The sequence below is a fragment of the Centropristis striata genome, chromosome 17 (assembly GCF_030273125.1).
Source record: "Centropristis striata isolate RG_2023a ecotype Rhode Island chromosome 17, C.striata_1.0, whole genome shotgun sequence".
Lineage (NCBI taxonomy): Eukaryota > Metazoa > Chordata > Actinopteri > Perciformes > Serranidae > Centropristis > Centropristis striata.
The window spans coordinates 7,671,690-7,699,364 of NC_081533.1; the positions used below are offsets into that span (position 1 = coordinate 7,671,690).

The 27,675-nt window shown below is 42.4% G+C and overlaps 1 protein-coding gene across 1 annotated transcript; it reads right to left on the reverse strand.

Moving 5' to 3' along the window:
* Positions 1–295: 295 nt before the first annotated feature.
* eno3 (enolase 3, (beta, muscle)) lies at positions 296–22,550 on the reverse strand. The gene is made up of 14 exons (XM_059354361.1): positions 22,478–22,550; positions 17,583–17,672; positions 4,532–4,627; positions 4,363–4,421; positions 4,169–4,238; positions 3,172–3,305; positions 2,866–2,982; positions 2,673–2,778; positions 2,403–2,600; positions 1,690–1,766; positions 1,473–1,597; positions 1,276–1,384; positions 1,107–1,165; positions 296–559 (listed from the first exon to the last, which is right to left on the reverse strand). The coding sequence occupies exons 2-14, from the start codon at positions 17,665–17,667 to the stop codon at positions 490–492; spliced, it is 1,305 nt and encodes a 434-aa protein (XP_059210344.1). The 5' UTR covers positions 17,668–17,672; positions 22,478–22,550; the 3' UTR covers positions 296–489.
* Positions 22,551–27,675: the final 5,125 nt, after the last annotated feature.

The window sequence follows — 27,675 nt, forward strand, 5'->3', positions numbered from 1 at the left end:
AGTAAAACTTCTCACACGGCTGCTCGTCACCAAGCAACGGGCTCCCTTCTCCACAGACTGTTCGACCAATCAGCATTGACGTCACAGCCGTGTGTGTGTGTGTGTGTGTGTGTGTGTGTGTGTGTGTGTGAGTGATTAATGGATCTGGTAGTGTGAGAAATCTGTTTTATATCTCTGCCTCACAAACTAAAATTAGGCTCAGCGTGTACCTTTCAAAGTAAAACAAAACTTTGTTCACTTTATACTAGTAACTCCTCCACTTCCTGTTACCAAAATAAAACACTCAGAGTGAAGTTTTATCTTTCATCTTTATTGTGTTTTATATAGAAAACATCATTAATGGAATTATAACTGGGGAGGCGGGGTCACATCCGCCGTGACCTCCGACCCCTCACCCCCAGGCTGCAGGGGGTAGGGTCTTTGGGGGGGGGGTCCTGGGCTGTCAGTCAGTTGTCACAGCAACAGACAGACAGGAAGTCAGACGGAGCTTCAGTTGATCTTTGGGTGACGGAAGTCTTTACCCGCAAACTTGGCCTTGTCCCCGAGCTCCTCCTCGATCCTAAAGTCAGAGGTCAGCAAACAGGTAAACTAACTGCCATGCTTTTACTTGGTAAACCAACAGCCATGCTTTTCCTTTGTACACTACAAGCCATGCTTTTACTTTGTAAACCAACAGCCATGCTTTTACTTTGTAAACCAACAGCCATGCATTTACTTTGTAAACAAAAGACAGCCATGCTTTTACTTTGTAAACCAACAGTCATGCTTTACTTTGTAAACCAACAGCCATGCTTTTACTTTGTAAACCAACAGCCATGGTTTTTCTTTGTAAACCAACAGCCATGCCTTTTCTTTGTAAACCAACAGCCATGCCTTTTCTTTGTAAACCAACAGCCATGCTTTTACTTTGTAAACCAACAGCCATGCTTTTTCTTTGCAAACCAACAGCCATGCTTTTACTTTGTAAACCAAAAGCCATGCTTTTCCTTTGTAAACCAACAGCCATGCTTTTACTTTGTAAACCAAAAGCCATGCTTTTTCTTTGTAAACCAACAGCCATGCTTTTACTTTGTAGACTAAACGTGTTAATGACAGGAAGTTGTTACCTCATCAGCTGGTTGTATTTGGCGAGACGTTCCGACCTGCAGGGAGCACCGGTCTTAATCTGAGAGAGAGACAGGTAGAGAGAGAGACAGGTGGTCAGTGATCAGACACATATAGTACAGTTGTTATTTTCATCTGTCTGTCTGTCTGTCTGTCTGTCTGTCTGCGTACCTGTCCGGTGCAGAGTCCGACCACCAGGTCAGAGATGAAGGTGTCTTCAGTCTCTCCAGAGCGATGGCTGACCATCACACCCCAACCACTGCTCTGAGCCAGCTTACACCTGAGGGGAAGACAGGTCATCAGTCAATCATACAGACAGACGTACGGACAGACAGACAGACAGACAGACAGACAGACAGACGTCTTACGCCTGGATGGACTCGGTCACAGAGCCGATCTGGTTGACTTTGAGCAACAGACAGTTGCAGGCCTTCTTCTCCACCGCCTGCTGGATCCTCTTGGGGTTGGTCACCGTCAGGTCGTCTCCTACGATCTGATTGGTCAGAAAAACACACATACACACACAGGTGAGACGCTGTGAGGACGCCACGCCCAGAGCTTTCATCTAGAACCTGTCTGTCTCACCTGGATGTCTGTGGAGGCGGTGAACTTGGCCCAGTTCTCCCAGTCGTCCTGGTCGAATGGATCCTCGATGGACAGGACTGCAGACAGACAGGTAGACAGACACACAGGCACAAAGACAGACAGACAGATAGATAGAGACAGAGAGGCACAAAGACATACAGATAGAGACAAAGAGACAGACAGACAGATACAGACAGACAGACAGACAGAGACAGAAAGACAGACAGACACAAAGACAGACAGATAGAGACAAAGAGACAGAGAGACAGACAGACAGACAGACAGACAGACAGAGACAGAGAGACAGACAGGCAGACAGACAGACAGAGAGACATGCACACATACAGACAGACAGACAGACAGACAGACAGACAGACAGACAGTTTTTCCTGAATTATAAAACGTGTTGAAAAACAACTCTAAAACAACTCTTAGCATCACATTATTTGCGGTGTCTAGATGACTGCTGGTTTACGAACATATCAGTCTGAAGCTGAATAAAGAGATTTATGTGTGATTTAATGTGAATTAACGGATCAAAAGGTGCTGAAATAACTACAACATGAGGCTGAATTGATGCTTTGTCAGAACACAAGAACACTGCTGTTAAAATGATGGTTTTCTGACTGGAGTCTGGTTCGATCAAAGAAATCTCATTGCTGGTTTCTGAAATCTGTATGAGGCTGTAACAGCAGTATGGAGTGTGTTTTCACCGGGGTAGTTCTTGATGAAGCTGCGGTACAGGTCTCCCAGCTTCTCGCCGCTGATGTGTCTGGCCGGGTCGTCGGGGGACTTGAAGTCCAGGTCGTACTTTCCGCTGCGGTAGAACTCGGAGGCGGCCACGTCCATGCCCACAATGATCTTATCGGGGTAACCGGCCTTCTCGATGGCCGACTTCAGGAGCTCCAGAGCTGCAGGCAGACAGACGGGTTATCAACCGATCCATAAAGACAGACAAATAGACAGACAGGTGGGTGTCTCACCCTCGTTGTTCTCCAGGATGTTGGGGGCGAAGCCGCCCTCGTCTCCTACGTTGGTGGCGTCTTTGCCGTACTTGGCCTTGATGACATTCTTCAGGTTGTGGTACACCTGAACAACATCATCACACTCAGTATTAGTTTGTTTCATTCTGAACTCCGACACTAACAGACTTTACTCCAGTCCTGATAATCTCACCTCGGCTCCAATCCTCATGGCCTCGTGGAAGTTTGCGGCTCCAACGGGAAGAATCATGAACTCTTGCATGGCCAGTTTGTTTCCAGCGTGGCTGCCGCCATTGATGACGTTAAAGGCCTGAAGAGAAGAACTCAATCTTTATATCAACCAAACCAGCTTTGAACTTTACTTTACATTTCTACCATTAGATTAGCAACTTATGCTAAATTATAGTCATCTGCGCCAATGACTAGCCGCATAAACTAACTTTATAGCTGATGTCAGAGCTAAAGCCCCTCCCACCCACGTTAAGCCCGGTCCACTCACAGGGACAGGAAGTATGACTTCTTTGTGTCCAGCGAGGTCGGCGATGTGGCGGTACAGAGGGACGCCCTTCTCCGCTGCGCCGGCCTTACAGACCGCCAGAGACACGCCCAGGATGGCGTTAGCACCAAACTTAGCTGAGGAGAGACAGACGGGTCAGAGAGAGAGACAGGTCAGAGAGAGATAGACAGGTCAGAGATACAGACAGGTCAGAGAGAGAGAGACAGACGGGTCAGAGAGAGTGAGAGACAGACAGACGGGTTAAAGAGAGAGACAGGTCAGAGAGAGAGAGACAGGTCAGAGAGACAGACAGGTCAGAGAGAGAGAGACAGACGGGTCAGAGAGAGAGACAGGTCAGAGAGAAAGACAGACAGACGGGTCAGAGAGAGAGACAGATGGGTCAGAGAGAGAAAGACAGGACAGAGAGAGAGACAGACAGACGGGTCAGAGAGAGACAGACAGACGGGTCAGAGAGAGAGACAGACAGACGGGTCAGAGAGACACATGGGTTAGACACAGAGAGAGAGTGAAAGACAGGTCAGAGAGACAGACAGGTCATAGAGAGAGAGACAGGCAGGTCAGAGTGACAGACAGATCAGACAGAGAGACTGATGGGTCAGACAGAGAGAGACAGACAGGTTAGAGAGACAGGCTGGTTAGACAGAGAGGGACAGTTCAGAGAGAGGGAGACAGATTGATCAGAGAGAGAGAGACAGATTGATCAGAGAGAGAGAGACAGGTCAGAGAGACAGACAGGTCATAGAGAGAGAGACAGGTGGGTCAGAGTGACAGACAGATCAGACAGAGAGACAGATGGGTCAGACAGAGAGAGACAGACAGGTTAGAGAGACAGGCGGGTTAGACAGAGAGGGACAGGTGAGAGAGAGAGAGACAGACGGGTCAGAGAGAGACAGACAGGTAAGACAGAGAGAGACAGGCGGGTCAGAGAGACAGACAGGTCAGAGAGACGAACAGGTCAGAGAGACAGACGGCTCCTTACATTTGTTCTCAGTGCCGTCCAGCTCCAGCATGAACTTGTCGATCTTCTCCTGGTCGACAACACTGAATTTCTGGAGAGACAGACAGACAGACAAAAGAAGTGAGACAGGAAACAGAAACATAGGGGCCTGTGCCCAGTTGTGACCCAGTTCTGGTGGGAACCCTCTGGTGGATCTGAGCTGTGGGTGTTGTTACCTTCTCGATCAGCTGGGGGGCGATGTCCTTATTCACATGGTCCACAGCCTTCACTGTACCTGAGGAGACAAAACACACACCTGAACACGGAGGGGACATCATACACATCTGAACACTGAGGGGACTTGAACCCTGTGGGTACCTGAACCCTATGGGGACCTAGTCTTACCTTTGCCCAGGTAGCGGCTCTTGTCTCCATCACGGAGCTCCAGAGCTTCATGGACTCCAGTAGAAGCACCGCTGGGGACCGCAGCCCTGAAGAGACCTGAGAGACAGACAGGCAGAGAGAAAGAGACAGGCAGAGAAAGAGACAGGCAGAGAGAGAGAGAGACAGGAAGAGAGAGAGAGACAGGAAGAGAGAGAGAGACATGAAGAGAGAGAGCCGTTGCAAGGTAGATTGTTTTTCTTGTACTTCCAGTCTTTATGCTAAACTAAGCTAACAGTTTCCCTCTGCTTCTAGTCTTTATGCTAATCTAAGCTAACAGTTTCCCTCTGCTTCTAGTCTTTATACTAAGCTAAGCTAACACTTTCCCTCTGCTTCTAGTCTTTATGTTAAGCTAAGCTAACAGTTTCCCTCTGCTTCTAGTCTTTATGCTAAACTATGCTAATAGTTTCCCTCTGCTTCTAGTCTTTATGCTAAGCTATGCTAACAGTTTCCCTCAGCTTCTAGTCTTTATGCTAAGCTAAGCTAACAGTTTCCCTCTGCTTCTAGTCTTTATGCTAAGCTAGGCTAACAGTTTCCCTCTGCTTCAAGTCTTTATGCTAAGCTAGGCTAACAGTTTCCCTCTGCTTCCAGTCTTTATGCTAAGCTAAGCTATAAGCTAGGAAATCACTCTGGCTGTGGCCTACGTAAATAATTAAAAATAAATAAATAAAAAACAAAAAATAAATGAATAAATGTACAATACATTCAACTATGATTCCAAAAGTTTGTGACAATGTGTAAAATTAAAAAAATGTGAATTTAATTCAAAATACACTTATATATTTATAATTTGAAAAAATTTGAAAGTCCTTGGAATCGTAAAAACATGGAAACTTTTATGGCTGTTGACAATATTTTCTGATTTATTGACGATTTAAAGACCAACGTTCATATTTCTGATCTGAGCACAGAATTAATAACTAGAAAATTCCTAAAGAAATTTTGATTGTGTGCTTGCCTCTGGACCGTGACTCTCGTGGCTCATCAAAAGGGGCACGGATTAAACAGGGACTTTCTGCTGAGTACACTCACACCTCATACAAGTCTCTAGGACAAACGGTTCACTAGTTAGTAAAATGGGCGTGGCTTATCAAAAGGGGCGGGGTTATCAATCACCAGTTAAACGGACTCTATGCTGAGTAATCTGACATCTTATACAAGTTTCTAGGACAAACGGTTCATTACTTAGTAAAAGGGGGCGTGGCTAATAAAAAGGGCGGGAATTTATGAATTATTGTTATGTAGAACTGAAAAGTGATGAACCATCATCATGCATGACAAGTTTGAGGCAGATTGGACAATGTATGGTCAAGTTATAAGGTCTCGTGTTTTATGAAGAAAGCCATGTCTGTTTACTTAGAGTAAACTGACAGTTATCAGTTAGAATGTCTGTGTTGGAGGAGGGGGGGCTTTGGTAGCTAAGCAACCACGTGGCCAGGTGGAGTCGACCAATCAGAGCAGAGCAATCAACTGAAATTAACTGACGATGGAGACAGTTCCATCAAAGTGAGCAGACAGAGGTCGACAAACTTGAAATTCTGGCCTCGAACAGAAAGCATTTTCGGCAAAACCATAATACCTATCATTGATCCGACTTCACTTTGAGCGTCCTGAGTTCTTCCTGAACATCTACATATGTTTTTTTTTAAGAAAAATGAAAAAATAGCTTTGTTAGAGCGATTTTAAAAAACTGTTAATTTTTTTTTTTTGAGAAATCTTCCTTCATTTTTAATATGGGAGCCGATGCGGCAGTTGGTGCATTTTGTTTGAGCATCTGTGCGTCCTGCGCCCAAACTATAACTCTGACAGCTTTACCAGAGGATTGTGAGTGAGAGGACAAATTTTCCTACGTTTCTATGTATAAATTATTTCTGTAGAGTGAAATTTGCGGCCTGGAGCGCAGTTTTCAAATTTATTTTTTGACAATTCTTTCTCTCCCTCTACACTCTGTTTGATGACTTCTCCACTCTCGACTCTCCATAGGGTTACATTGGGGGGATTTTTTGACGTGTTTTTGCCCAATAATTTGAAAACCGTTTGTCGAAACCCTTATAAAAGTCATAGCACACTTGTCATGGGCGAGCCGGTCGATTTGATACCTTTTTTGTGTATGTGCGACCAAAACTCTGGGAGGAGTAGTCGACCGAAAAATGACACGGAAGAAACGGAAGAATAACTAGAAAATTCCTAAAGAAATTTTGATTGTGTGCTTGCCTCTGGACCGTGACTCTCGTGGCTTATCAAAAGGGGCACGGATTAAACAGGGACTTTCTGCTGAGTGCACTAACACCTCGTACAAGTCTCTAGGACAAACGGTTCACTAGTTAGTAAAATGGGCGTGGCTTATCAAAAGGGGCGGGGTTATCAATCACCAGTTAAACAGGGACTCTATGCTGAGTAATCTGACATCTTATACAAGTTTCTAGGAGAAACGGTTCATTAGTTAGTAAAAGGGGGCGTGGCTAATAAAAAGGGCGGGAATTTATGAATTATTGTTATGTAGAACTGAAAAGTGATGAACCATCATCATCCATGACAAGTTTGAGGCAGATTGCACAATGTATGGTCAAGTTATAAGGTCTCGTGTTTTATGAAGAAAGCCATGTCTGTTTACTTAGAGTAAACTGACAGTTATCAGTTAGAATGTCTGTGTTGGAGGAGGGGGGGGCTTTGGTAGCTAAGCAACCACGTGGCCAGGTGGAGTCGACCAATCAGAGCAGAGCAATCAACTGAAATTAACTGACGATGGAGACAGTTCCATCAAAGTGAGCAGACAGAGGTCGACAAACTTGAAATTCTGGCCTCGAACAGAAAGCATTTTCGGCAAAACCATAATACCTATCATTGATCCGACTTTACTTTGAGCGTCCTGAGTTCTTCCTGAACATCTCCATATGTTTTTTTTTAAGAAAAATGAAAAAATAGCTTTGTTAGAGCGATTTTAAAAAACTGTTAAATTTTTTTTTTGAGAAATCTTCCTTCATTTTTAATATGGGAGCCGATGCGGCAGTTGGTGCATTTTGTTTGAGCATCTGTGCGTCCTGCGCCCAAACTATAACTCTGACAGCTTTACCAGAGGATTGTGAGTGAGAGGACAAATTTTCCTACGTTTCTATGTATAAATTATTTCTGTAGAGTGAAATTTGCGGCCTGGAGCGCAGTTTTCAAATTTATTTTTTGACAATTCTTTCTCTCCCTCTACACTCTGTTTGATGACTTCCCCACTCTAGACTCTCCATAGGGTTACATTGGGGGGATTTTTTGACGTGTTTTTGCCCAATAATTTGAAAACCGTATGTCGAAACCCTTAGAAAAGTCATAGCACACTTGTCATGGGCGAGCCGGTCGGTTTGATACCTTTTTTGTGTATGTGCGGCAAAAACTCTGGGAGGAGTAGTCGACCGAAAAATGACACGGAAGAAACGGAAGATTAAAAATAATAACTAGAAACAAAATTCCAGGGAAATTTTGGAGTGCCACGGGACTACTGCCGGATGATTCTCGTGGTTTGAATCACCAGTTAAACAGGGACTCTGTCCTGAGTTCACAGACACCTCATACAAGTCTGTAGGACAAACGGTTCAAAAGTTAGTAAAAGGGGGCGTGGCTACTCAAGGGGGCGTGGCTTCAATCACCAGTTAAACAGGGACTCTGTCCTGAGTTCACAGACACCTCATACAAGTCTGTAGGACAAACGGTTCATTAGTTAAGAAAGGGGGCGTGGCTAATCAAAAAGGGCGGGAATTTATGAAATATTGTTATGTAGACAATCAGTGATGAGCCATCATCATGTATGACAAGTTTGACGCAGATTGGACAATGTATGGTCAAGTTAAAAGAGTTAACTGTTTTCAGTTAAAATGTCTGTGTTGGAGGAGGGGAGAGGGAGGGGGGGGGAGCTTTGGTAGCTAAGCAACCACGTGGCCAGGTGGAGTCGACCAATCAGAGCAGAGCAATCAACAGAAACTAACTGTCACTGACAATGCTTTGCTAAAGTGAGCAGCCAGAGGTGGACAAACTGAAAATTCTGGCCTCGAACAGAAAGCATTTTCGGCAAAACCATGATACCTATCACTGATCCGACTTCACTTTGAGCGTCCTGAGTTCTTCCTGAACGTCTACATATATTTTTTTTTAAGAAAAATGAAAAAATAGCTTTGTTAGAGCGATTTAAAAAAACTCTTACATCTGATTTTTTCAAAAATCCTCACGTGTTTTTAATATGGGACTCAATGGGGCAGTTGATGCGTTTTGGTGGCACTTCTCTGTGTCCTGCGCCCAAACTATAACTCTGACAGCTTTACCAGAGGATTGTGAGTGAGAAGACAAATTTTCCTCCGTTTCTATGTATAAATTATTTCTGTAGAGTGGAATTTGCGGCCTGGAGCGCAGTTTTCAAATTTATTGTGTGACAATTCCTTCTCTCCCTCTCCACTCTGCGTGATGACATCATCACTCTGCACTCTGAACATTCCGCGCAATACACACACATGGGAAAATCACCCTCCCCATTAGTTTGGAAAAATGGAAATGTTTTCGCACTTCGTGCGAAAACTATACGTGCAATTGCTCTGAAATTTCACAGGACTAGAGTTAAATTCAGGCCCTACAACTTCCTAAATCGGTTCGGAATTTTACGAGCAACGGTTTGCGAATGGTGAGGCCCCAAAGTTTGCGCAATGCGTTCCGGATGGGCCGAAAAGTGCACGTTTGTGCACGTTGTGCAAAAACGTGCACGCCGATCGCTAAAAAAAGTCATTCCACACGATTCCCGATTAGGGCGCAACTTTTGACGTTTTTACTTTTCGCGATTTCTCAAAGCTGCGAGACTAGTTACGCGCCAAAGTTTTTACGGAAGAATAATCTATAATAAATAAATAAATAATAAACATGAGCAATAATAAGAGATGCCTCGTGCTTCGCACGAGGCACTCATCCTCACTGCTTGCAGTGAAGATGAGTGCCTCGCTGCTCAGCCGTGGCACTAACTAGAAAATTTCTAAAGAAATTTTGATTGTGTGCTTGCCTCTGGACCGTGACTCTCGTGGCTTATCAAAAGGGGCACGGATTAAACAGGGACTTTCTGCTGAGTACACTCACACCTCATACAAGTCTCTAGGACAAACGGTTCATTGGTTATGAAAGGGGGCGTGACTAATCAAAAAGGGCGGGAATTTATGAAATATTGTTATGTATAAGTGGTCAGTGATGAACCATCATCATGCTTGACAAGTTTGAGGAAGACTGGACAATGTATGGTCAAGTTATAAGGTCTCATGTTTTATGAAGAACAACATGTCTGTTTACTTAGAGTAAACTGACAGTTATCAGTTAGAATGTCTGTGTTGGAGGAGGGGAGGGGGGAGGGGGGGGACTTTGGTAGCTAAGCAACCACGTGGCCAGGTGGAGTCGACCAATAAGAGCAGAGCAATCAACTGAAATTAACTGCTGTTGGAGAAAGTTCCGCAGACAGAGGTGGACAAACTGAAATTTCTGGCCTCGAACAGAAAGCATTTTTGGCAAAACCATAATACCTATCATTGATCCGACTTCACTTTGAGCGTCCTGAGTTCTTCCTGAACATCTACATATGTTTTTTTTTAAGAAAGATGAAAAAATAGCTTTGTTAGAGTGATTTAAAAAAACGGTTAAATTTTTTTTGGGGAGAAATCTTCCTGCATTTTTAATATTGGAGCCAATGAGGCAGTTGGTGCGTTTTGTTTGTGCATCTGTGCGTCCTGCGCCAAAACTATAACTCTGACAGCTTTACCAGAGGATTGTGAGTGAGAGGACAAATTTTCCTACGTTTCTATGTATAAATTATTTCTGTAGAGTGAAATTTGCGGCCTGGAGTGCAGTTTTCAAATTCATTTTTTGACAATTCGTTCTCTCCCTCTACACTCTGTTTGATGACATCACCGCTCTAGACTCTCCATAGGGTTACATTGGGGGGATTTTTTGACGTGTTTTTGCCCAATAATTTGAAAACCGTTTGTCGAAACCCTTAGAAAAGTCATAGCACACTTGTCATGGCCGAGCCGGTCGATTTGATACCTTTTTTGTATATGTGCGACCAAAACTCTGGGAGGAGTAGTCGACCGAAAAAACACCACGGAAGAAACGGAAGAATAAAAATAAAAAGAAATAGTCCCGGTGAATAGTAGTTAGTGTGCTTTTGCAAGCAAGCACACAAAATAATAAAAATAGTTACGGTGAATAGTAGTTAGTGTGCTTTTGCAAGCAAGCACACAAAACTAGAAACAAAATTCCAGGGAAATTTTGGAGTGCCACGGGACTACTGCCGGATGATTCTCGTGGTTTAAATCAGCAGTTAAACAGGGACTCTGTCCTGAGTTCACAGACACCTCATACAAGTCTGTGGCACAAACGGTTCACTAGTTAGTAAAAAGGGGCGTGGCTACTCAAAGGGGGCGTGGCCTCAATCACCAGTCAAACAGGGACTCTGTCCTGAGTTCACAGACACCTCATACAAGTCTGTAGGACAAACGGTTCACTAGTTAGTAAAAGGGGCGTGGCTTATCAAAAGGGGCGGGGTTATCAATCAACAGTTAGACAGGGATGCCATGCTGAGTAATCTGACACCTCATACAAGTTTCTAGGACAAACGGTTCATTAGTTAAGAAAGGGGGCGTGGCTAATCCAAAAGGGCGGGAATTTATGAAATGTTGTTATGTACAACTGGTCAGTGATGAGCCATCATCATGCATGACAAGTTTGAAGCAGATTGGACAATGTATGGTCAAGTTATAAGGTCTCGTGTTTAATGAAAGAACGCCATGTCTGTTCAGTGAGAATGTCTGTGTTGGAGGGGGGGGGGGGGGGGGGGGGGGGAGTAGGAGGTTGGGGGAGGCTTTGGTAGCTAAGCAACCACGTGGCCAGGTGGAGTCGACCAATCAGAGCAGAGCAATCAACAGAAACTAACTGAAGGTGGAGAAAGTTCTGCCACACTGAGCAGCCAGAGGTGGACCAACTGAAAATTCTGGCCTCGAACAGAAAGCGTTTTCGGCAAAACCATAATACCTATCACTGATCCGACTTCACTTTGAGCGTCCTGAGTTCTTCCTGAACGTCTACATATATTTTTTTTTAAGAAAAATGAAAAAATGGCTTTGTTAGAGCGATCTAAAAAAATTGTAAAATCTGATTATTTCAAAAATCCTTGTGTGTTTTTAATATGGGACTCAATGGGGCAGTTGTTGCGTTTTGGTGGCACTTCTCTGTGTCCTGCGCCCAAACTAAAACTCTGACAGCTTTACCAGAGGATTGTGAGTGAGAAGACAAATTTTCCTACGTTTCTATGTATAAATTATTTCTGTAGGGTGGATTTTGCGGCCTGGAGCGCAGTTTTCAAATTTATTTTCTGACAATTCCTTCTCTCCCTCTCCACTCTGCTTGATGACATCACCGCTCTAGTTTCTGAACATTCCGCGCAATACACACACATGGGAAAATCGCCGTCCCCATTAGTTTGGAAAAATGGAAATGTTTTCGCACTTCGTGCGAAAACTAAACGTGCAATCGCTCTGAAATTTCACAGGACTAGAGTTAAATTCAGGCCCTACAACTTTCTAAATCGGTTCGGAATTTTACGAGCAACGGTTTGCGAATGGTGAGGCCCCAAAGTTGGCGCAATGCGTTCCGGATGGGCCGAAAAGTGCACGTTTGTGCACGTTGTGCGAAAACGTGCGCGCCGATCGCTAATAAAAGTCATTCCACACGATTCCCGATTAGGGCGCAACTTTTGACGTTTTTACTTTTTGCGATTTCTCAAAGCTGCGAGACTAGTTACGCGCCAAAGTTTTTACGGAAGAATAATCTATAATAATAATAATAACTAGAAACAAAATTCCAGGGAAATTTTGGAGTGCCACGGGACTACTGCCGGATGATTCTCGTGGCTTAAATCAGCAGTTAAACAGGGACTCTGTCCTGAGTTCACAGACACCTCATACAAGTCTGTAGGACAAACGGTTCACAAGTTAGTAAAAGGGGGCGTGGCTACTCAATGGGGGCGTGGCTTCAATCAGCAATTAAACAGGGACTCTGTCCTGAGTTCACAGACACCTCATACAGGTCTGTAGGACAAACGGTTCATTAGTTAGTAAAAGGGGGCGTGGCTAATCAAAAGGGGCGGGAATTTATGAAATATTGTTATTTAGACAATCAGTGATGAGCTATCATCATGTATGACAAGTTTGAGGCAGATTGGACAATGTATGGTCAAGTTAAAAGAGTTAACTGTTTTCAGTTAAAATGTCTGTGTTGGAGGAGGGGAGAGGGGGGGGGGGGGGCTTTGGTAGCTTAGCAACCACGTGGCCAGGTGGAGTCGACCAATCAGAGCAGAGCAAGCAACAGAAACTAACTGTCACTGACAATGCTTTGCTAAAGTGAGCAGCCAGAGTTGGACAAACTGAAAATTCTGGCCTCGAACAGAAAGCATTTTTGGCAAAACCATAATACCTATCACTTATCCGACTTCACTTTGAGCGTCCTGAGTTCTTCCTGAACATCTACATATATTTTTTTTTAAGAAAAATGAAAAAATAGCTTTGTTAGAGCGATCTAAAAAAACTGTTAAATCAGATTTTTTTTTAAATTCCTCGTGTGTTTTTAATATGGGACTCAATGGGGCAGTTGATGCGTTTTGGTGGCGCTTCTCTGTGTCCTGCGCCCAAACTATAACTCTGACAGCTTTACCAGAGGATTGTGAGTGAGACCACAAATTTTCCTCCGTTTCTATGTATAAATGATTTCTATAGAGTGAAATTTGCGGCTTGGAGCGCAGTTTTCAAATTTATTTTTTGACAATTCCTTCTCTCCCTCTCCACTCTGCTTGATGACATCACCAGTCTAGAGTCTGAACATTCCGCGCAATACACACACATGGGAAAATCGCCCTCCCCATTAGTTTGGAAAAATGGAAATGTTTTCGTACTTCGTGCGAAAACTATACGTGCAATCGCTTTGAAATTTCACAGGACTAGAGTTAAATTCAGGCCCTACAACTTTCTAAATCGGTTCGGAATTTTATGAGCAACGGTTTGCGAATGGTGAGGCCCCAAAGTTGGCGCAATGCGTTCCGGATGGGCCAAAAAGTGCACGTTTGTGCACGTTGTGCGAAGACGTGCACGCCGATCGCTAAAAAAAGTCATTCCACACGATTCCCAAATAAGGCGCAACTTTTGGCGTTTTTACTTTTTGCGATTTCTCAAAGCTGCGGGACTAGTTACGCGCCAAAGTTTTTACGGAAGAATAATCTATAATAAATAAATAACTAGAAACAAAATTCCAGGGAAATTTTGGAGTGCCACGGGGCTACTGCCGGATGATTCTCGTGGTTTAAATCAGCAGTTAAACAGGGACTCTGTCCTGAGTTCACAGACACCTCATACAAGTTTGTAGGACAAACGGTTCAGTAGTTAGTAAAAAGGGGCGTGGCTACTCAAAGGGGGCGTGGCTTTAATCACCATTCACACAGGGACTCTGTCCTGAGTTCACAGACACCTCATACGAGTCTGTACGACAAACGGTTCACAAGTTAGTAAAAAGGGGCGTGGCTACTCAAGGGGGCGTGCCTTCAATCACCAGTAAAACAGGGGCTCCATCCTGAGTTCACAGACACCTCATACAAGTCTGTAGCACAAACGGTTCACTAGTTAGTAAAAAGGGGCGTGGCTACTAAAAGGGGCGTGGCTTCAATCACCAGTAAAACAGGGGCTCTGTCCTGAGTTCACAGACATCTCATACAAGTCTGTAGGACAACCGGTTCACAAGTTAGTAAAAGGGGGCGTGGTTACTCAATGGGGGCGTGGCTTCAATCAGCAACTAGAAAATTCCTAAAGAAATTTTGATTGTGTGCTTGCCTCTGGACCGTGACTCTCGTGGCTTATCAAAAGGGGCAGGGATTAAACAGGGACTTTCTGCTGAGTACACTCACACCTCATACAAGTCTCTAGGACAAACGGTTCACTAGTTAGTAAAATGGGCGTGGCTTATCAAAAGGGGCGGGGTTATCAATCACCAGTTAAACAGGGACTCTATGCTGAGTAATCTGACACCTTATACAAGTTTCTAGGACAAACGGTTCATTAGTTAGTAAAAGGGGGCGTGGCTAATAAAAAGGGCGGGAATTTATGAATTATTGTTATGTAGAACTGAAAAGTGATGAACCATCATCATGCATGACAAGTTTGAGGCAGATTGGACAATGTATGGTCAAGTTATAAGGTCTCGTGTTTTATGAAGAAAGCCATGTCTGTTTACCTAGAGTAAACTGACAGTTATCAGTTAGAATGTCTGTGTTGGAGGAGGGGGGGGGGGGGGGCTTTGGTAGCTAAGCAACCACGTGGCCAGGTGGAGTCGACCAATCAGAGCAGAGCAATCAACTGAAATTAACTGACGATGGAGAGAGTTCCGTCAAAGTGAGCAGACAGAGGTCGACAAACTTGAAATTCTGGCCTCGAACAGAAAGCATTTTCGGCAAAACCATAATACCTATCATTGATCCGACTTCACTTTGAGCGTCCTGAGTTCTTCCTGAACATCTCCATATGTTTTTTTTTAAGAAAAATTAAAAAATAGCTTTGTTAGAGCGATTTTAAAAAACTGTTAAATTTTTTTTTTGAGAAATCTTCCTTCATTTTTAATATGGGAGCCGATGCGGCAGTTGGTGCATTTTGTTTGAGCATCTGTGCGTCCTGCGCCCAAACTATAACTCTGACAGCTTTACCAGAGGATTGTGAGTGAGAGGACAAATTTTCCTACGTTTCTATGTATAAATTATTTCTGTAGAGTGAAATTTGCGGCCTGGAGCGCAGTTTTCAAATTTATTTTTTGACAATTCTTTCTCTCCCTCTACACTCTGTTTGATGACTTCCCCACTCTAGACTCTCCATAGGGTTACATTGGGGGGATTTTTTGACGTGTTTTTGCCCAATAATTTGAAAACCGTATGTCGAAACCCTTAGAAAAGTCATAGCACACTTGTCATGGGCAAGCCGGTCAATTTGATACCTTTTTTGTGTATGTGTGACCAAAACTCTGGGAGGAGTAGTCGACCGAAAAAACACCACGGAAGAAACGGAAGAATAAGACATAAGCCCACGGAATAACAATTAGTGTGCTTTTGCAAGCAAGCACACAAAATTAAACAGGGACTCTGTCCTGAGTTCACAGACACTTCATACAAGTCTGTAGGACAAACGGTTCATTAGTTAGTAAAAGGGGGCGTGGCTAATCAAAAGGGGCGGGAATTTATGAAATATTGTTATGAAGACAATCAGTGATGAGCCATCATCATGTATGACAAGTTTGAGGCAGATTGGACAATGTATGGTCAAGTTAAAAGAGTTAACTGTTTTCAGTTAAAATGTCTGTGTTGGAGGAGGGGAGAGGGAGGGGGGAAGCTTTGGTAGCTAAGCAACCACGTGGCCAGGTGGAGTCGACCAATCAGAGCAGAGCAATCAACAGAAACTAACTGTCACTGACAATGCTTTGCTAAAGTGAGCAGCCAGAGGTGGACAAACTGAAAATTCTGGCCTCGAACAGAAAGCATTTTCGGCAAAACCATAATACCTATCACTGATCCGACTTCACTTTGAGCGTCCTGAGTTCTTCCTGAACATCTACATATATTTTTTTTAAGAAAAATGAAAAAATAGCTTTGTTAGAGCGATCTAAAAAAACTCTTAAATCTGATTATTTCAAAAATCCGCCTGTGTTTTTAATATGGGACTCAATGGGGCAGTTGTTGCGTTTTGGTGGCACTTCTCTGTGTCCTGCGCCCAAACTAAAACTCTGACAGCTTTACCAGAGGATTGTGAGTGAGACCACAAATTTTCCTACGTTTCTATGTATAAATTATTTCTGTAGAGTGAAATTTGCGGCCTGGAGCGCAGTTTTCAAATTTATTTTGTGACAACTCCTTCTCTGCCTCTACACTCTGCTTGATGACATCACCAGTCTAGATTCTGAACATTCCGCGCAATACACACACATGGGAAAATCGCCGTCCCCATTAGTTTGGAAAAATGGAAATGTTTTCGCACTTCGTGCGAAAACTATACGTGCAATCGCTCTGAAATTTCACAGGACTAGAGTTAAATTCAGGCCCTACAACTTTCTAAATCGGTTCGGAATTTTACGAGCAACGGTTTGCGAATGGTGAGGCCCCAAAGTTTGCGCAATGCGTTCCGGATGGGCCGAAAAGTGCACGTTTGTGCACGTTGTGCGAAAACGTGCGCGCCGATCGCTAATAAAAGTCATTCCACACGATTCCCGATTAGGGCGCAACTTTTGACGTTTTTACTTTTTGCGATTTCTCAAAGCTGTGGGACTAGTTACGCGCCAAAGTTTTTACGGAAGAATAATCTATAATAAATAATAAACATGAGCAATAATAAGAGATGCCTCGTGCTTCGCACGAGGCACTCATCCTCACTGCTTGCAGTGAAGATGAGTGCCTCGCTGCTCAGCCGTGGCACTAATAATAAACATGAGCAATAATAAGAGATGCCTCGTGCTTCGCACGAGGCACTCATCCTCACTGCTTGCAGTGAAGATGAGTGCCTCGCTGCTCAGCCGTGGCACTAATAATAAACATGAGCAATAATAAGAGATGCCTCGTGCTTCGCACGAGGCACTCATCCTCACTGCTTGCAGTGAAGATGAGTGCCTCGCTGCTCAGCCGTGGCACTAATAATAATAAACATGAGCAATAATAAGAGATGCCTCGCTGCTCAGCCGTGGCACTAAATAGTCCCGGTGAATAGTAGTTAGTGTGCTTTTGCAAGCAAGCACACAAAATAAGCCCACGGAATAACAATTCGTGTGCTTTTGCAAGCAAGCACACAAAATAAAAAGAAGTAGAAATAAGCCCGGTGCTTGCTTGCTTTTGCAAGCAAGCACACAAAATAATAAAAATAGTCCCGGTGAATAGTAGTTAGTGTGCTTTTGCAAGCAAGCACACAAAATAATTATAGTTTTAATGTCTCACCCTTTGACGTCCACAGGTCAACCTCCACCGTGGGGTTTCCTCTGGAGTCCAGAATCTCACGGGCATGGATCTTAGTGATAGACATCCTGACTGAGAGACAGACAGGTGAGGAGACAGACAGATGGAGAGTCAGAGAGACAGACAGGTGAGAGATTGACAGGGGGAGAGACAGACAGATGGAGAGACAGACAGACAGGTGGAGAGACAGACAGGTGGGGAGGGAGAGACAGACAGGTGGGGAGACAGGCAGGTGGAGAGACAGAGAGACAAACAGGTGGAGAGACAGACAGGGGGAGACAGAGAAACAGACAGATGGAGAGACAGACAGGTAGGGGGAGAGAGACAGACAGGTGGGGAGACAGACAGGTGGGGAGAGAGAGACAGACAGGTGGGGAGACCGACAGGGGGAGAGACAGGTGGAGAGACAGAGAGGCAGACAGGTGGAGAGACAGAGAGGCAGACAGGTGGGGAGACAGACAGGGGGAGAGACAAATGGAGAGACAGACAGGTGGGGAGACAGACAGGGGGAGAGACAGGTGGAGAGACAGAGAGACAGACAGGTGGGGAGACAGACATGGGGAGAGACAAAAAGGTGGAGAGACCGACAGGGGGAGAGACAGGTGGGGAGACAGAGCGACAGACAGGTGGGGAGAAAGACAGGTGGGGAGACAGAGAGACAGACAGGTGGGGAGACAGACAGGGGGAGAGACAGAAAGACAGATGGGGGGAGACAGACAGGTGGAGAGAAAGACAGAAATGTTTGTTTGAAAAAAAAATGACCTTGAACAAGATAAATTCAATAAAAAATAAAATCAACCAACTACAACTCACTCTGTGTGTGTGTGTGTGTGTGTGTGTGTGTGTGTGTGTGTGTGTGTGTGTGTGACCTGCTCCAGAGAGTCTGTGTAACGCCATGATGTCTCTATAACAACAGCTCTGTCCCCTGTCAGACACCACCCCAACCCCCCCCCTCCCCCTCCCCCAACCACAGAGCTCCCTGCTGACGGGCGTTACCAGGCACCAATAGCAGCACGGGAGAGACCACTGTGTCTCCAGAGGAGGGGGGTTATTATAAGAGCAGTGAGAGCTGTTAAACCCTCAGACCTTTACACAGAGGTCACGACCTGCTGCTGCTGCTATAGAGTTACACACACACACACACACACACACACACACACACACACACACACACACTTATTAATGTGTGTGACATTTGCAGAGCTATCTGAGAAGTGAAGCTTTCTTTCTGTCTCACACTGTAACTCATTCATGGATTTATTTCATATTATTTATATAGTTATAATATAATATAATATAATATATTATAATATTATATAATATTATATTATATTATATTACACAGTTATTATAATGTAGGAGGTGTGGACTGTGTTTATATTATTATTTGCATTTAAATGTCACAGCACTAGAGATGAAGGATGAAAATTGACATGTATTAATATATAAATGGATTAATAAATGTTTGAATAAAAACTTAATAAATACATTTATACATTATTAAATACATGTAGAAATCGAAAAAATAATGTGAATACAACAAAATAAATGTGTGAAAAATTTAGAAATTAATGAATACAGTAATATATATAGAAATACCAAACTAAATAATAAAATGAATGTATAAATATAAAATTTCCATTTATGTATTTTTTCATGTATTTATTTCGACTCATGTCATTGTCCATGCTTCATACTAGAAGCGTTCAGTTTCAGATTGAAATCAGTTTCAGCTGAGTCACTAATATATATTTCATAATATATTATATATATGAGTCATATCATCATTTTCACAGTTATTCTAGCGTTAATAAAAGAGATCTCACAGGAGAATTCTACATATACATTATCATCGTATAAGAAGTAGTGTTAGAAGTATTACTACTATAGTATCAGAAACACGAGTGTTATACTACTTCAATTATTAACAAAAGTACAAGAGTCCAACTGCACATCTGTGTGTGTGTGTGTGTGTGTGTGTGTGTGTGTGTGTGTGTGCAGTTAAAGGTCACACATGCCAGAAACAACAGCTGAGTGTTACTGTACACTTGAGATGGCTCATGGCCTTTACAAGGACTTTACTGTACACACACACAAACACACACACACACCTGCTCATCCTGACAGTTACATCACTTTTATAAATAAGAACAGTTTTAACTTTAACCTCTCAGTTAAACGACAGCTAATAATACTGCTAACACTGCTGCTAACTTTACTGCTAATACTGCTGCTAACATTACTGCTAACTCTACTGCTAATATAACTCTACTGCTAACACCTCTGCTGATAATACTGCTAACACTGCTGCTAACTTTACTGCTAATACTGCTGCTAACATTACTGCTAACTCTACTGCTAATATAACTCTACTGCTAACACCTCTGCTAATAATACTGCTTACTCTACTGCAAACTCTACCGCTAACACTGCTGCTAACATAACTGCTAACTCTACTGCTAATAATACTGCTAACTCTACTGCTAACACTACTGCTAACATTACTGCTAACTCTACTGCTAGCTCTACTGCAAACATTACTGCTAACTCTACTGCTAATAATACTGCTAACATTACTGCTAACACCGCTGCTAATATTACTGTTAACACTACTGCTAATAACACTGCTAACACTACTGCTAAAATTACAGCTAATTCTACTGCTAACACGACTGCTATCACTACTGCTGACATTACAGCAAACTCTACTGCTATCACTAGTGCTAACATTACTGCTAACATAACTGCTTACACTACTGCTAACTCTACTGCTAATAATACTGCTAAGTCTACTGCTAATAATACTGCTAACATTACAGCTAACTCTACTGCTATCACTACTGCTAATCATACCGCTAACTCTACTGCTAATAATACTGCTAACATTACAACTAACTCTACTGCTATCACTCGTGCTAACACTACTGCTAACATTACTGCTAACACTACTGCTAATAATACTGCTAATTCTACTGCTATCTCTACTGCTATCACTACTGCTAACTCTACTGCTAACACTACTGCTATCACTACTGCTAACTCTACTGCTAACTCGTCTGCTTAGAATACTGCTAACATTACTGCTAACTCTACTGCTAACACTACTGCTAATAATACTGCTAACTCTACTGCTTACACTTCTGCTAACTCTACTACTGACTCTACTGCTATCACTGCTGCTAACTCTACTGCTAACTCTACTGCTAACACTACTGCTAACTCTACTGCTGACTCTACTGCTGACTCTACTGCTATCACTGCTGCTAACTCTACTGCTAACACTACTGCTAATAATACTATTAACTCTACTGCTAACACTACTGCTAACACTACTGCTAATAATACTGCTAACTCTACTGCTTACACTTCTGCTAAGTCTTCTACTGACTCTACTGCTATCACTGCTGCTAACTCTACTGCTAACTCTACTGCTAACACTACTGCTAACTCTACTGCTGACTCTACTGCTGACTCTACTGCTATCACTGCTGCTAACTCTACTGCTAACACTACTGCTAATAATACTATTAACTCTACTGCTAACACTACTGCTAACACTACTGCTATCACTGCTGCTAACTCTACTGCTAACACTAATGCTATCACTACTGCTAACTCTACTGCTAACACTTCTGCTAATAATACTGCTAACTCTACTGCTAATTTAAAAAAATGGTAAAATGGACCTACACTAATATAGCGCTTTACACTACAGACTGCGCTCATTCACCCGTTCACACACACATTCACAATAGTGGCAGAGGCTACCCTAAACGATGCCACCTGCCACCATTGGGAATTCATTCACACACCGATGAACGCAGCATCGGGAGCAATTTGGGGTTCAGTATCTTGCTCAAGGACACTTGGACATGTAGGCTGCCATGGGATCGAACCACCAATCCTCCGATCAGGGGGCAACCCACTTTACCAACTGTGCAACAGACCCCGGCCTAATAATAATGCTAACTCTACTGCTAACACTACTGCTAACATTACAGGTAACTCTACTGCTATCACTCGTGCTAACACTACTGCTACCACTACTGCTAATAATACTGCTAATTCTACTGCTATCTCTACTGCTATCACTACTGCTATCACTACTGCTAACACTACTGCTAATAATAGTGCTAACTCTACTGCTAACTCTACTGCTATCACTACTGCTAATAATACTACTAACTCTACTGCTACTCAACTCTACTACTACCTAAAGTAACCGCTGAAGTACTGCTGAGAGTGCTGCCGATACTGCTCAGAGTACTGCTAACAGTACTGCTGAGAGTACTGCTAACAGTACTGCGGTGAGTACTGCTAAGGGTACTTTTGAGAGTACTGCTGATACTACTGAGAGTACTGCGACCAGTACTGCTAAGAGTACTGCTGATAGTACTGCTGATACTGCTGAGAGTACTGCTGAGAGTATTACTAAGAGTACTGCTGAGAGTACTCCTGATACTGTTGAGAGTACTGCTACAGTACTGCTGATACTGAGTTTGTGACTGAAGATAAATCTGAAGTTTTGTTTTGTTCTTCAGTGTATAAATACAGAGTAGTAGAAACCAGACATAAAGGTACTCTGCATGTACTTCACCCACAGCCTGTCTCTCTCTCAGCCTGTCCTTGTGCTGCAGCTGTGTGTCCTTGAGGCTGAAGGACACCCAGCTGCAGGTTTCGGTCTCTGGTGAGACGACAGACTGAAGGTGAAACATGTGATTGACAGACAGCGTGCAGCAGCAGCAGCAGCAGCAGGACTTCCTCTTAAACAAACTTCCTCCATTAAACTCCTGCAAACTGAAGTCTGAAGACTTTCAAAATAAGAGTTGTGAAAGCGTGGTGTGTGAGAGACAGACAGGAAGTCTCAGCTGTCCTACCTGAGTCTGTAGAGGTGTCGTCTTCTGCTGTCTGTCTGTCCGTCTGACTGTCCGACTGACGTGGAAAGTGTCCGTTTGTGCCGATGCAGGGTTTTTATAGACGCTCCCTTGGGGGAGGAGGAGGAGGAGGAGGAGGTGCAGAGCAGGGAGCGTCTGCCAGGGACCGGCCTGCAGGGAGCAGAAAACAGCTGACACACTCTCTTTTTATTCCCTTTGTTTATTACTTTTATCGTGCAGAAAGTCTGGCAGCAAACACACACACACACACACACACACACACACACACACACACACACACACACACACACACACTTATTAATGTGTGTGACCTTTGCAGAGCTATCTGAGAAGTGAAGCTTTCTTTCTGTCTCACACTGTAACTCATTCATGTATTTAATTCATATTATTTCATTATAGTTATAGAAATTGTATGATATGATATGATATGATATGATATGATATGATATGATAATATATTGTATGATATGTTATGATATGATGTTATAGTGGTTATACTGTTTTTATACTCTGCAAACATTTCTAAACAGCTGAAAATTATTATTTAATGTTTAATTCATTTTATATATTATTTTATATTTAACTTCTTAACTTTAACTAATTTGTCTGACCTGATGTCTTATTATGGTCAATTAAAAAAAAAAAAACGTGCTGTACTCTTTATTTTTTGGCACTTTGAGCTGCATGTCTTGTTTGAACATGTTTTATTTAATTATTTATATTTATATTATATGAATTATAGTTACTATACTGTAGGAGGTGTGGACTGTGTTTATATTATTATTATTATTTGCACAAAAATGTCACAGCACTAGATATTAAGGATGAAAATGTACATGAATGAATGTTTAAATGAATTAATAAATGTATGAATAAAAACATAAGAAATAAATATATTTATAAATTATTAAATACATGTAGAAATAAAAAAATAAATAATGTTAAAATAACAAAATATATGTTTGAAAAATTAAATAATAGTCAATTATTTTACAGATAATTATGATAACAATTTATTAACACTAATATGACAGTCAATGTTTTTTTTCACTTTAAAAATGTATTTAAAGTTTTTCCTTAGTTTTACATTCAGTAATATTATAAATATATTAGTAATAAAAGTAATTTAGCCTTTTTATGTCATTTGCACTGAATGTAAAGTAAAGCAGAGTAACTGTGGAACATGTTGTCACTTTACTGCAGATGAAACAAACAGAAACAGTAAAGAGACTCATGAAGTCAGTAAATATAGTTATTTTATATATATATATATATATATATATGTATTATAATATTATTTGCTGCTGTGAAGTTTCAATGCTTTTTTCAGATTCATTTAAAATAGAAACTATTTAAAATAGTTTACAACAATAGTATTGTTTTGTTTTATTTATCATTATTATTATTATTATTATTATTATTATCTTATTGTTTATTTATTACTATTATTAATGATAATGATGTTTTGATATTATTATTATTAATGATAATGATGATAATGATTTTTCTTTCTTTGCTTTATTACCAAGTTGAAGTATTTGGTAGTAAACACATTACTTTAATGAAATGATCAAATTTAAATAAATAATAATAATAATATCATTGTTTTATTTTGTATATTATCATTATTAATAATATTGTTATTAATATGTTTTACTTCATTACTCATTAATCATTTGTGTGTGTATGTGTGTGTGTGTGTGTGTGTGTCGGTGTGTATGTGTGTGTGTGTGTGTGTGTGAACTAGTGTGACGGTCCCTAACTCAGATAGAGAAGGTCAAAGTTCATCGAAAGGGGAAATGTGAGACGCTCAGCATTCACTGCAAAGGGCACTAACCCCAACACACACACACACACACACACACCTTACCCTTTACATTCACCTTTAGCTGTCCTGTGTGTGTGTGTGTGTGTGTGTGTCTGTAGCCTTCAAGTGCAGCTAAATATACCAGCACACATGACTGAGGCACGTCTCTTCTTCTACTCTTTATTTTATCTCCTCTGATTGTAGTTCAGTCTCTCTCTCTCTCTCTGTAAACATCCTGCTGTGTCAATACAGCTCGCCCAGTGCAGCAGCAGCACTCAGTGTACTCTGCAGTATTTCTACATCAGGTAACTGTAGTGCATGTCGTCATGCTGCTCAACTCATTAAACATGGTTAAAGTTTCCAAACACAGACCACAGTTAGTTATTTTACAGATATTTTATTCAAAAATACGGATAATATACAGTGGATATCTGTATTCACAATATATATCTATAGAATAACTTTCTTTTTTTCAGATTTTTTTTTTATTTTGACACAGAAATTCACTGTAACTTAACATTAAGGAGAACACTTAACGATTAAAAAAACTCCTATATTAATTTACAGATTACAACTTTTATTTTATGGTTAATTTTTGTAATAAAAGTAATATGTAAATTTTAGAACAATAATAATAATATAGAATAATTCTGGAAAAACAAATTTTTTTCATGTTTTTTTTTTTTTTTTTTTTTTTTACAGTTTAGTTGCAGTAAATGAGCGGCAGCAGTGTTGGTTGTTGTCAGACTGGTGCAGACTGGAAGCTGAGGGGTTAACATCTCCTACTCTGAGAGACCGCTGCAGGAGGACTGGGCCACTTGTGAGTGCTTTGGGAAGGTGCCTGCTACTTGTTAAGAAGGGTAGGAACAAGTCTCCAAACGTCTCCAATAACACCGGAAAAAGTCACTAGATTTGTCGCTTTTAAAAAAAAGAGTCTCTGCATAGTCTAAATATAGAGACAAAGAGTTTCTAGAGGGTCTGAATAGTCTAAATATAGAGACAAAGAGTCTCTAGATGGTCTGAATAGTCTAAATATAGAGACAAAGAGTTTCTAGAGGGTCTGAATAGTCAAACTATAGAGACAAAGAGTCTCTAGATGGTCTGAATAGTCTAAATATGGAGACAAAGAGTCTCTAGATGGTCTGAATAGTCTAAAAATAGAGACAAAGAGTCTCTAGAGGTCTGAATAGTCTAAATATAGAGACAAAGAGTCTCTAGAGGGTCTGAATAGTCTAAATATAGAGACAAAGAGTTTCTAGAGGGTCTGAATAGTCTAAATATAGAGACAAAGAGTTTCTAGAGGGTCTGAATAGTCTAAATATAGAGACAAAGAGTCTCTAGATGGTCTGAATAGTCTAAATATAGAGACAAAGAGTCTCTAGAGGGTCTGAATAGTCTAAATATAGAGACAAAGAGTCTCTAGATGGTCTGAATAGTCTAATATAGAGACAAAGTCTCTAAGTTGGCAACACAGCTCGCCGCGTCGGTCTGTTGTCACATTAACTCCGTTGGTTAGCCGCTATTAAAGTACCTGTATGGAAACAGAGGCCGAGGGGAACTAACTAGTGGGCGGAGCAAAAACACAGAGACACTACAAAAAAGGACTCAATGGAAACACGCCTATTGACCGTTGGCAATAACTCCACCCCCCTTAGTTACTGTTGCTATGACCGGCAAGCTTACAGGACCGTCACGGAGCTGACAGCTGATGTTTTTGAGTGTTTTTGGAGTGAAACCTCCGAGAGCTCGGCTGCTCATTCACAAAATGCTCCAAAGATTAAAATCGGTTCATAACGTCCTGCTGAGACTTTATGTTCAACATTGATATATACGAACCGGACCGGGTGCGTTGATATCGATGGTTGATGACAGTGATATTTATTATTACCCAGAAACAATCAGCAGCTCATTGTTTTACAGCGAGGAAATGACGGCTCGCCACCTGTCAATCAAAGGTAGCCACGCCCCCCATTAGTCATTTTTTTCTGAGGAGAAGTTTCCTCTTGTTGTTTTTGAGACAGAGACAGCGCCCCCTGCTGGAGTCTGGTTTAAATGTGGCAAAAGCCATATTTTAACAAATGTAGACATTAATAACTTGATAAAATGTGACACTAATTGATATTTATGTTCAACTGTGGCAAATGACAGATTCCGACATGAACCTAAATGTCCTTACTATGAATAAAAACAGAAAAAAGATCACATACACATGTAGACTTTTACCAAAAAATTTTTATTGATCAAGTGTTTGTTTAAAGTGTTTAGCAGGACCGGTTCTGTGTGTGTTCAGGGTCATTACATGGACACTGTGATCACCTGTTATTGATCCCTGATGAGTTACAATAATAACAAACTAGAGAAGCTCAGTCGTCAGAGGCGATGGTGGTGGTGGTGGCGGTGGCGATGGCGGTGGCGGTGGCGGTAGCGTGGACAGTGTCTCAAGAGCCATTGTCTTTCAGGTATTTAGTCAGGTCGTACACCTTCTTAGTGATCGACCCCAGATTACGTCCGTCCTCTCCAAAAGCTATCACCATCACTGTGAGACAGGAGGACAGACAGGCAGACAGACAAAGAGACAGACGGACAGACATGAGTGTCAAACTTGATTCAAAGCATCAAAAAACAGTTATTACCTGTCTCTCTCTCCACCTGTCTCCCCTTCAACCTGTCTCTCTCTCCACCTGTCTGCCCCTCAACCTGTCTCCCCCTCCACATGTCTCCGTCTTCACCTGTCTCCTTCTCGACCTGTCTCCCTCTCCACATGTCTCCCCCTCCACCTGTCTCCCTCTCCACCTGTCTGCCCCTCAACCTGTCTCCCCCTCCACATGTCTCCGTCTTCACCTGTCTCCTTCTCGACCTGTCTCCCTCTCCAAGTTTCTCCCCCACCAGATGTCTCAACCTCTTCCTGTCTACATGTCTCACCCTCCACCTGTCTCCTGTTCCACATGTCTTACTCTCCACCTGTCTCTCCCTCCATATGTCTCCCTGTCTACATGTCTCACCCTCCACCTCTGTCACTTTTCACTTGTCTCCCTCTCCACCTGTCTCCCTCTTTACCCCCTCCACCTGTCTCCCTCTCCACCTGTCTCGCCTTCACATGTCTCCCTCTCCACCTGTCTCCCTCTTTACCCCCCTCCACCTGTCTCCCTCTCCACCTGTCTCGCCTTCACATGTCTCCCTCTCCACCTGTCTCCCTCTTTACCCCCCTCCACCTGTCTCCCTCTCCACCTGTCTCGCCTTCACATGTCTCCCTCTCCACCTGTCTCCCTCTTTACCCCCCTCCACCTGTCTCCCTCTCCACCTGTCTCGCCTTCACATGTCTCCCTCTCCACCTGTCTCCCTCTTTACCCCCCCCCCACCTGTCTCCCTCTCC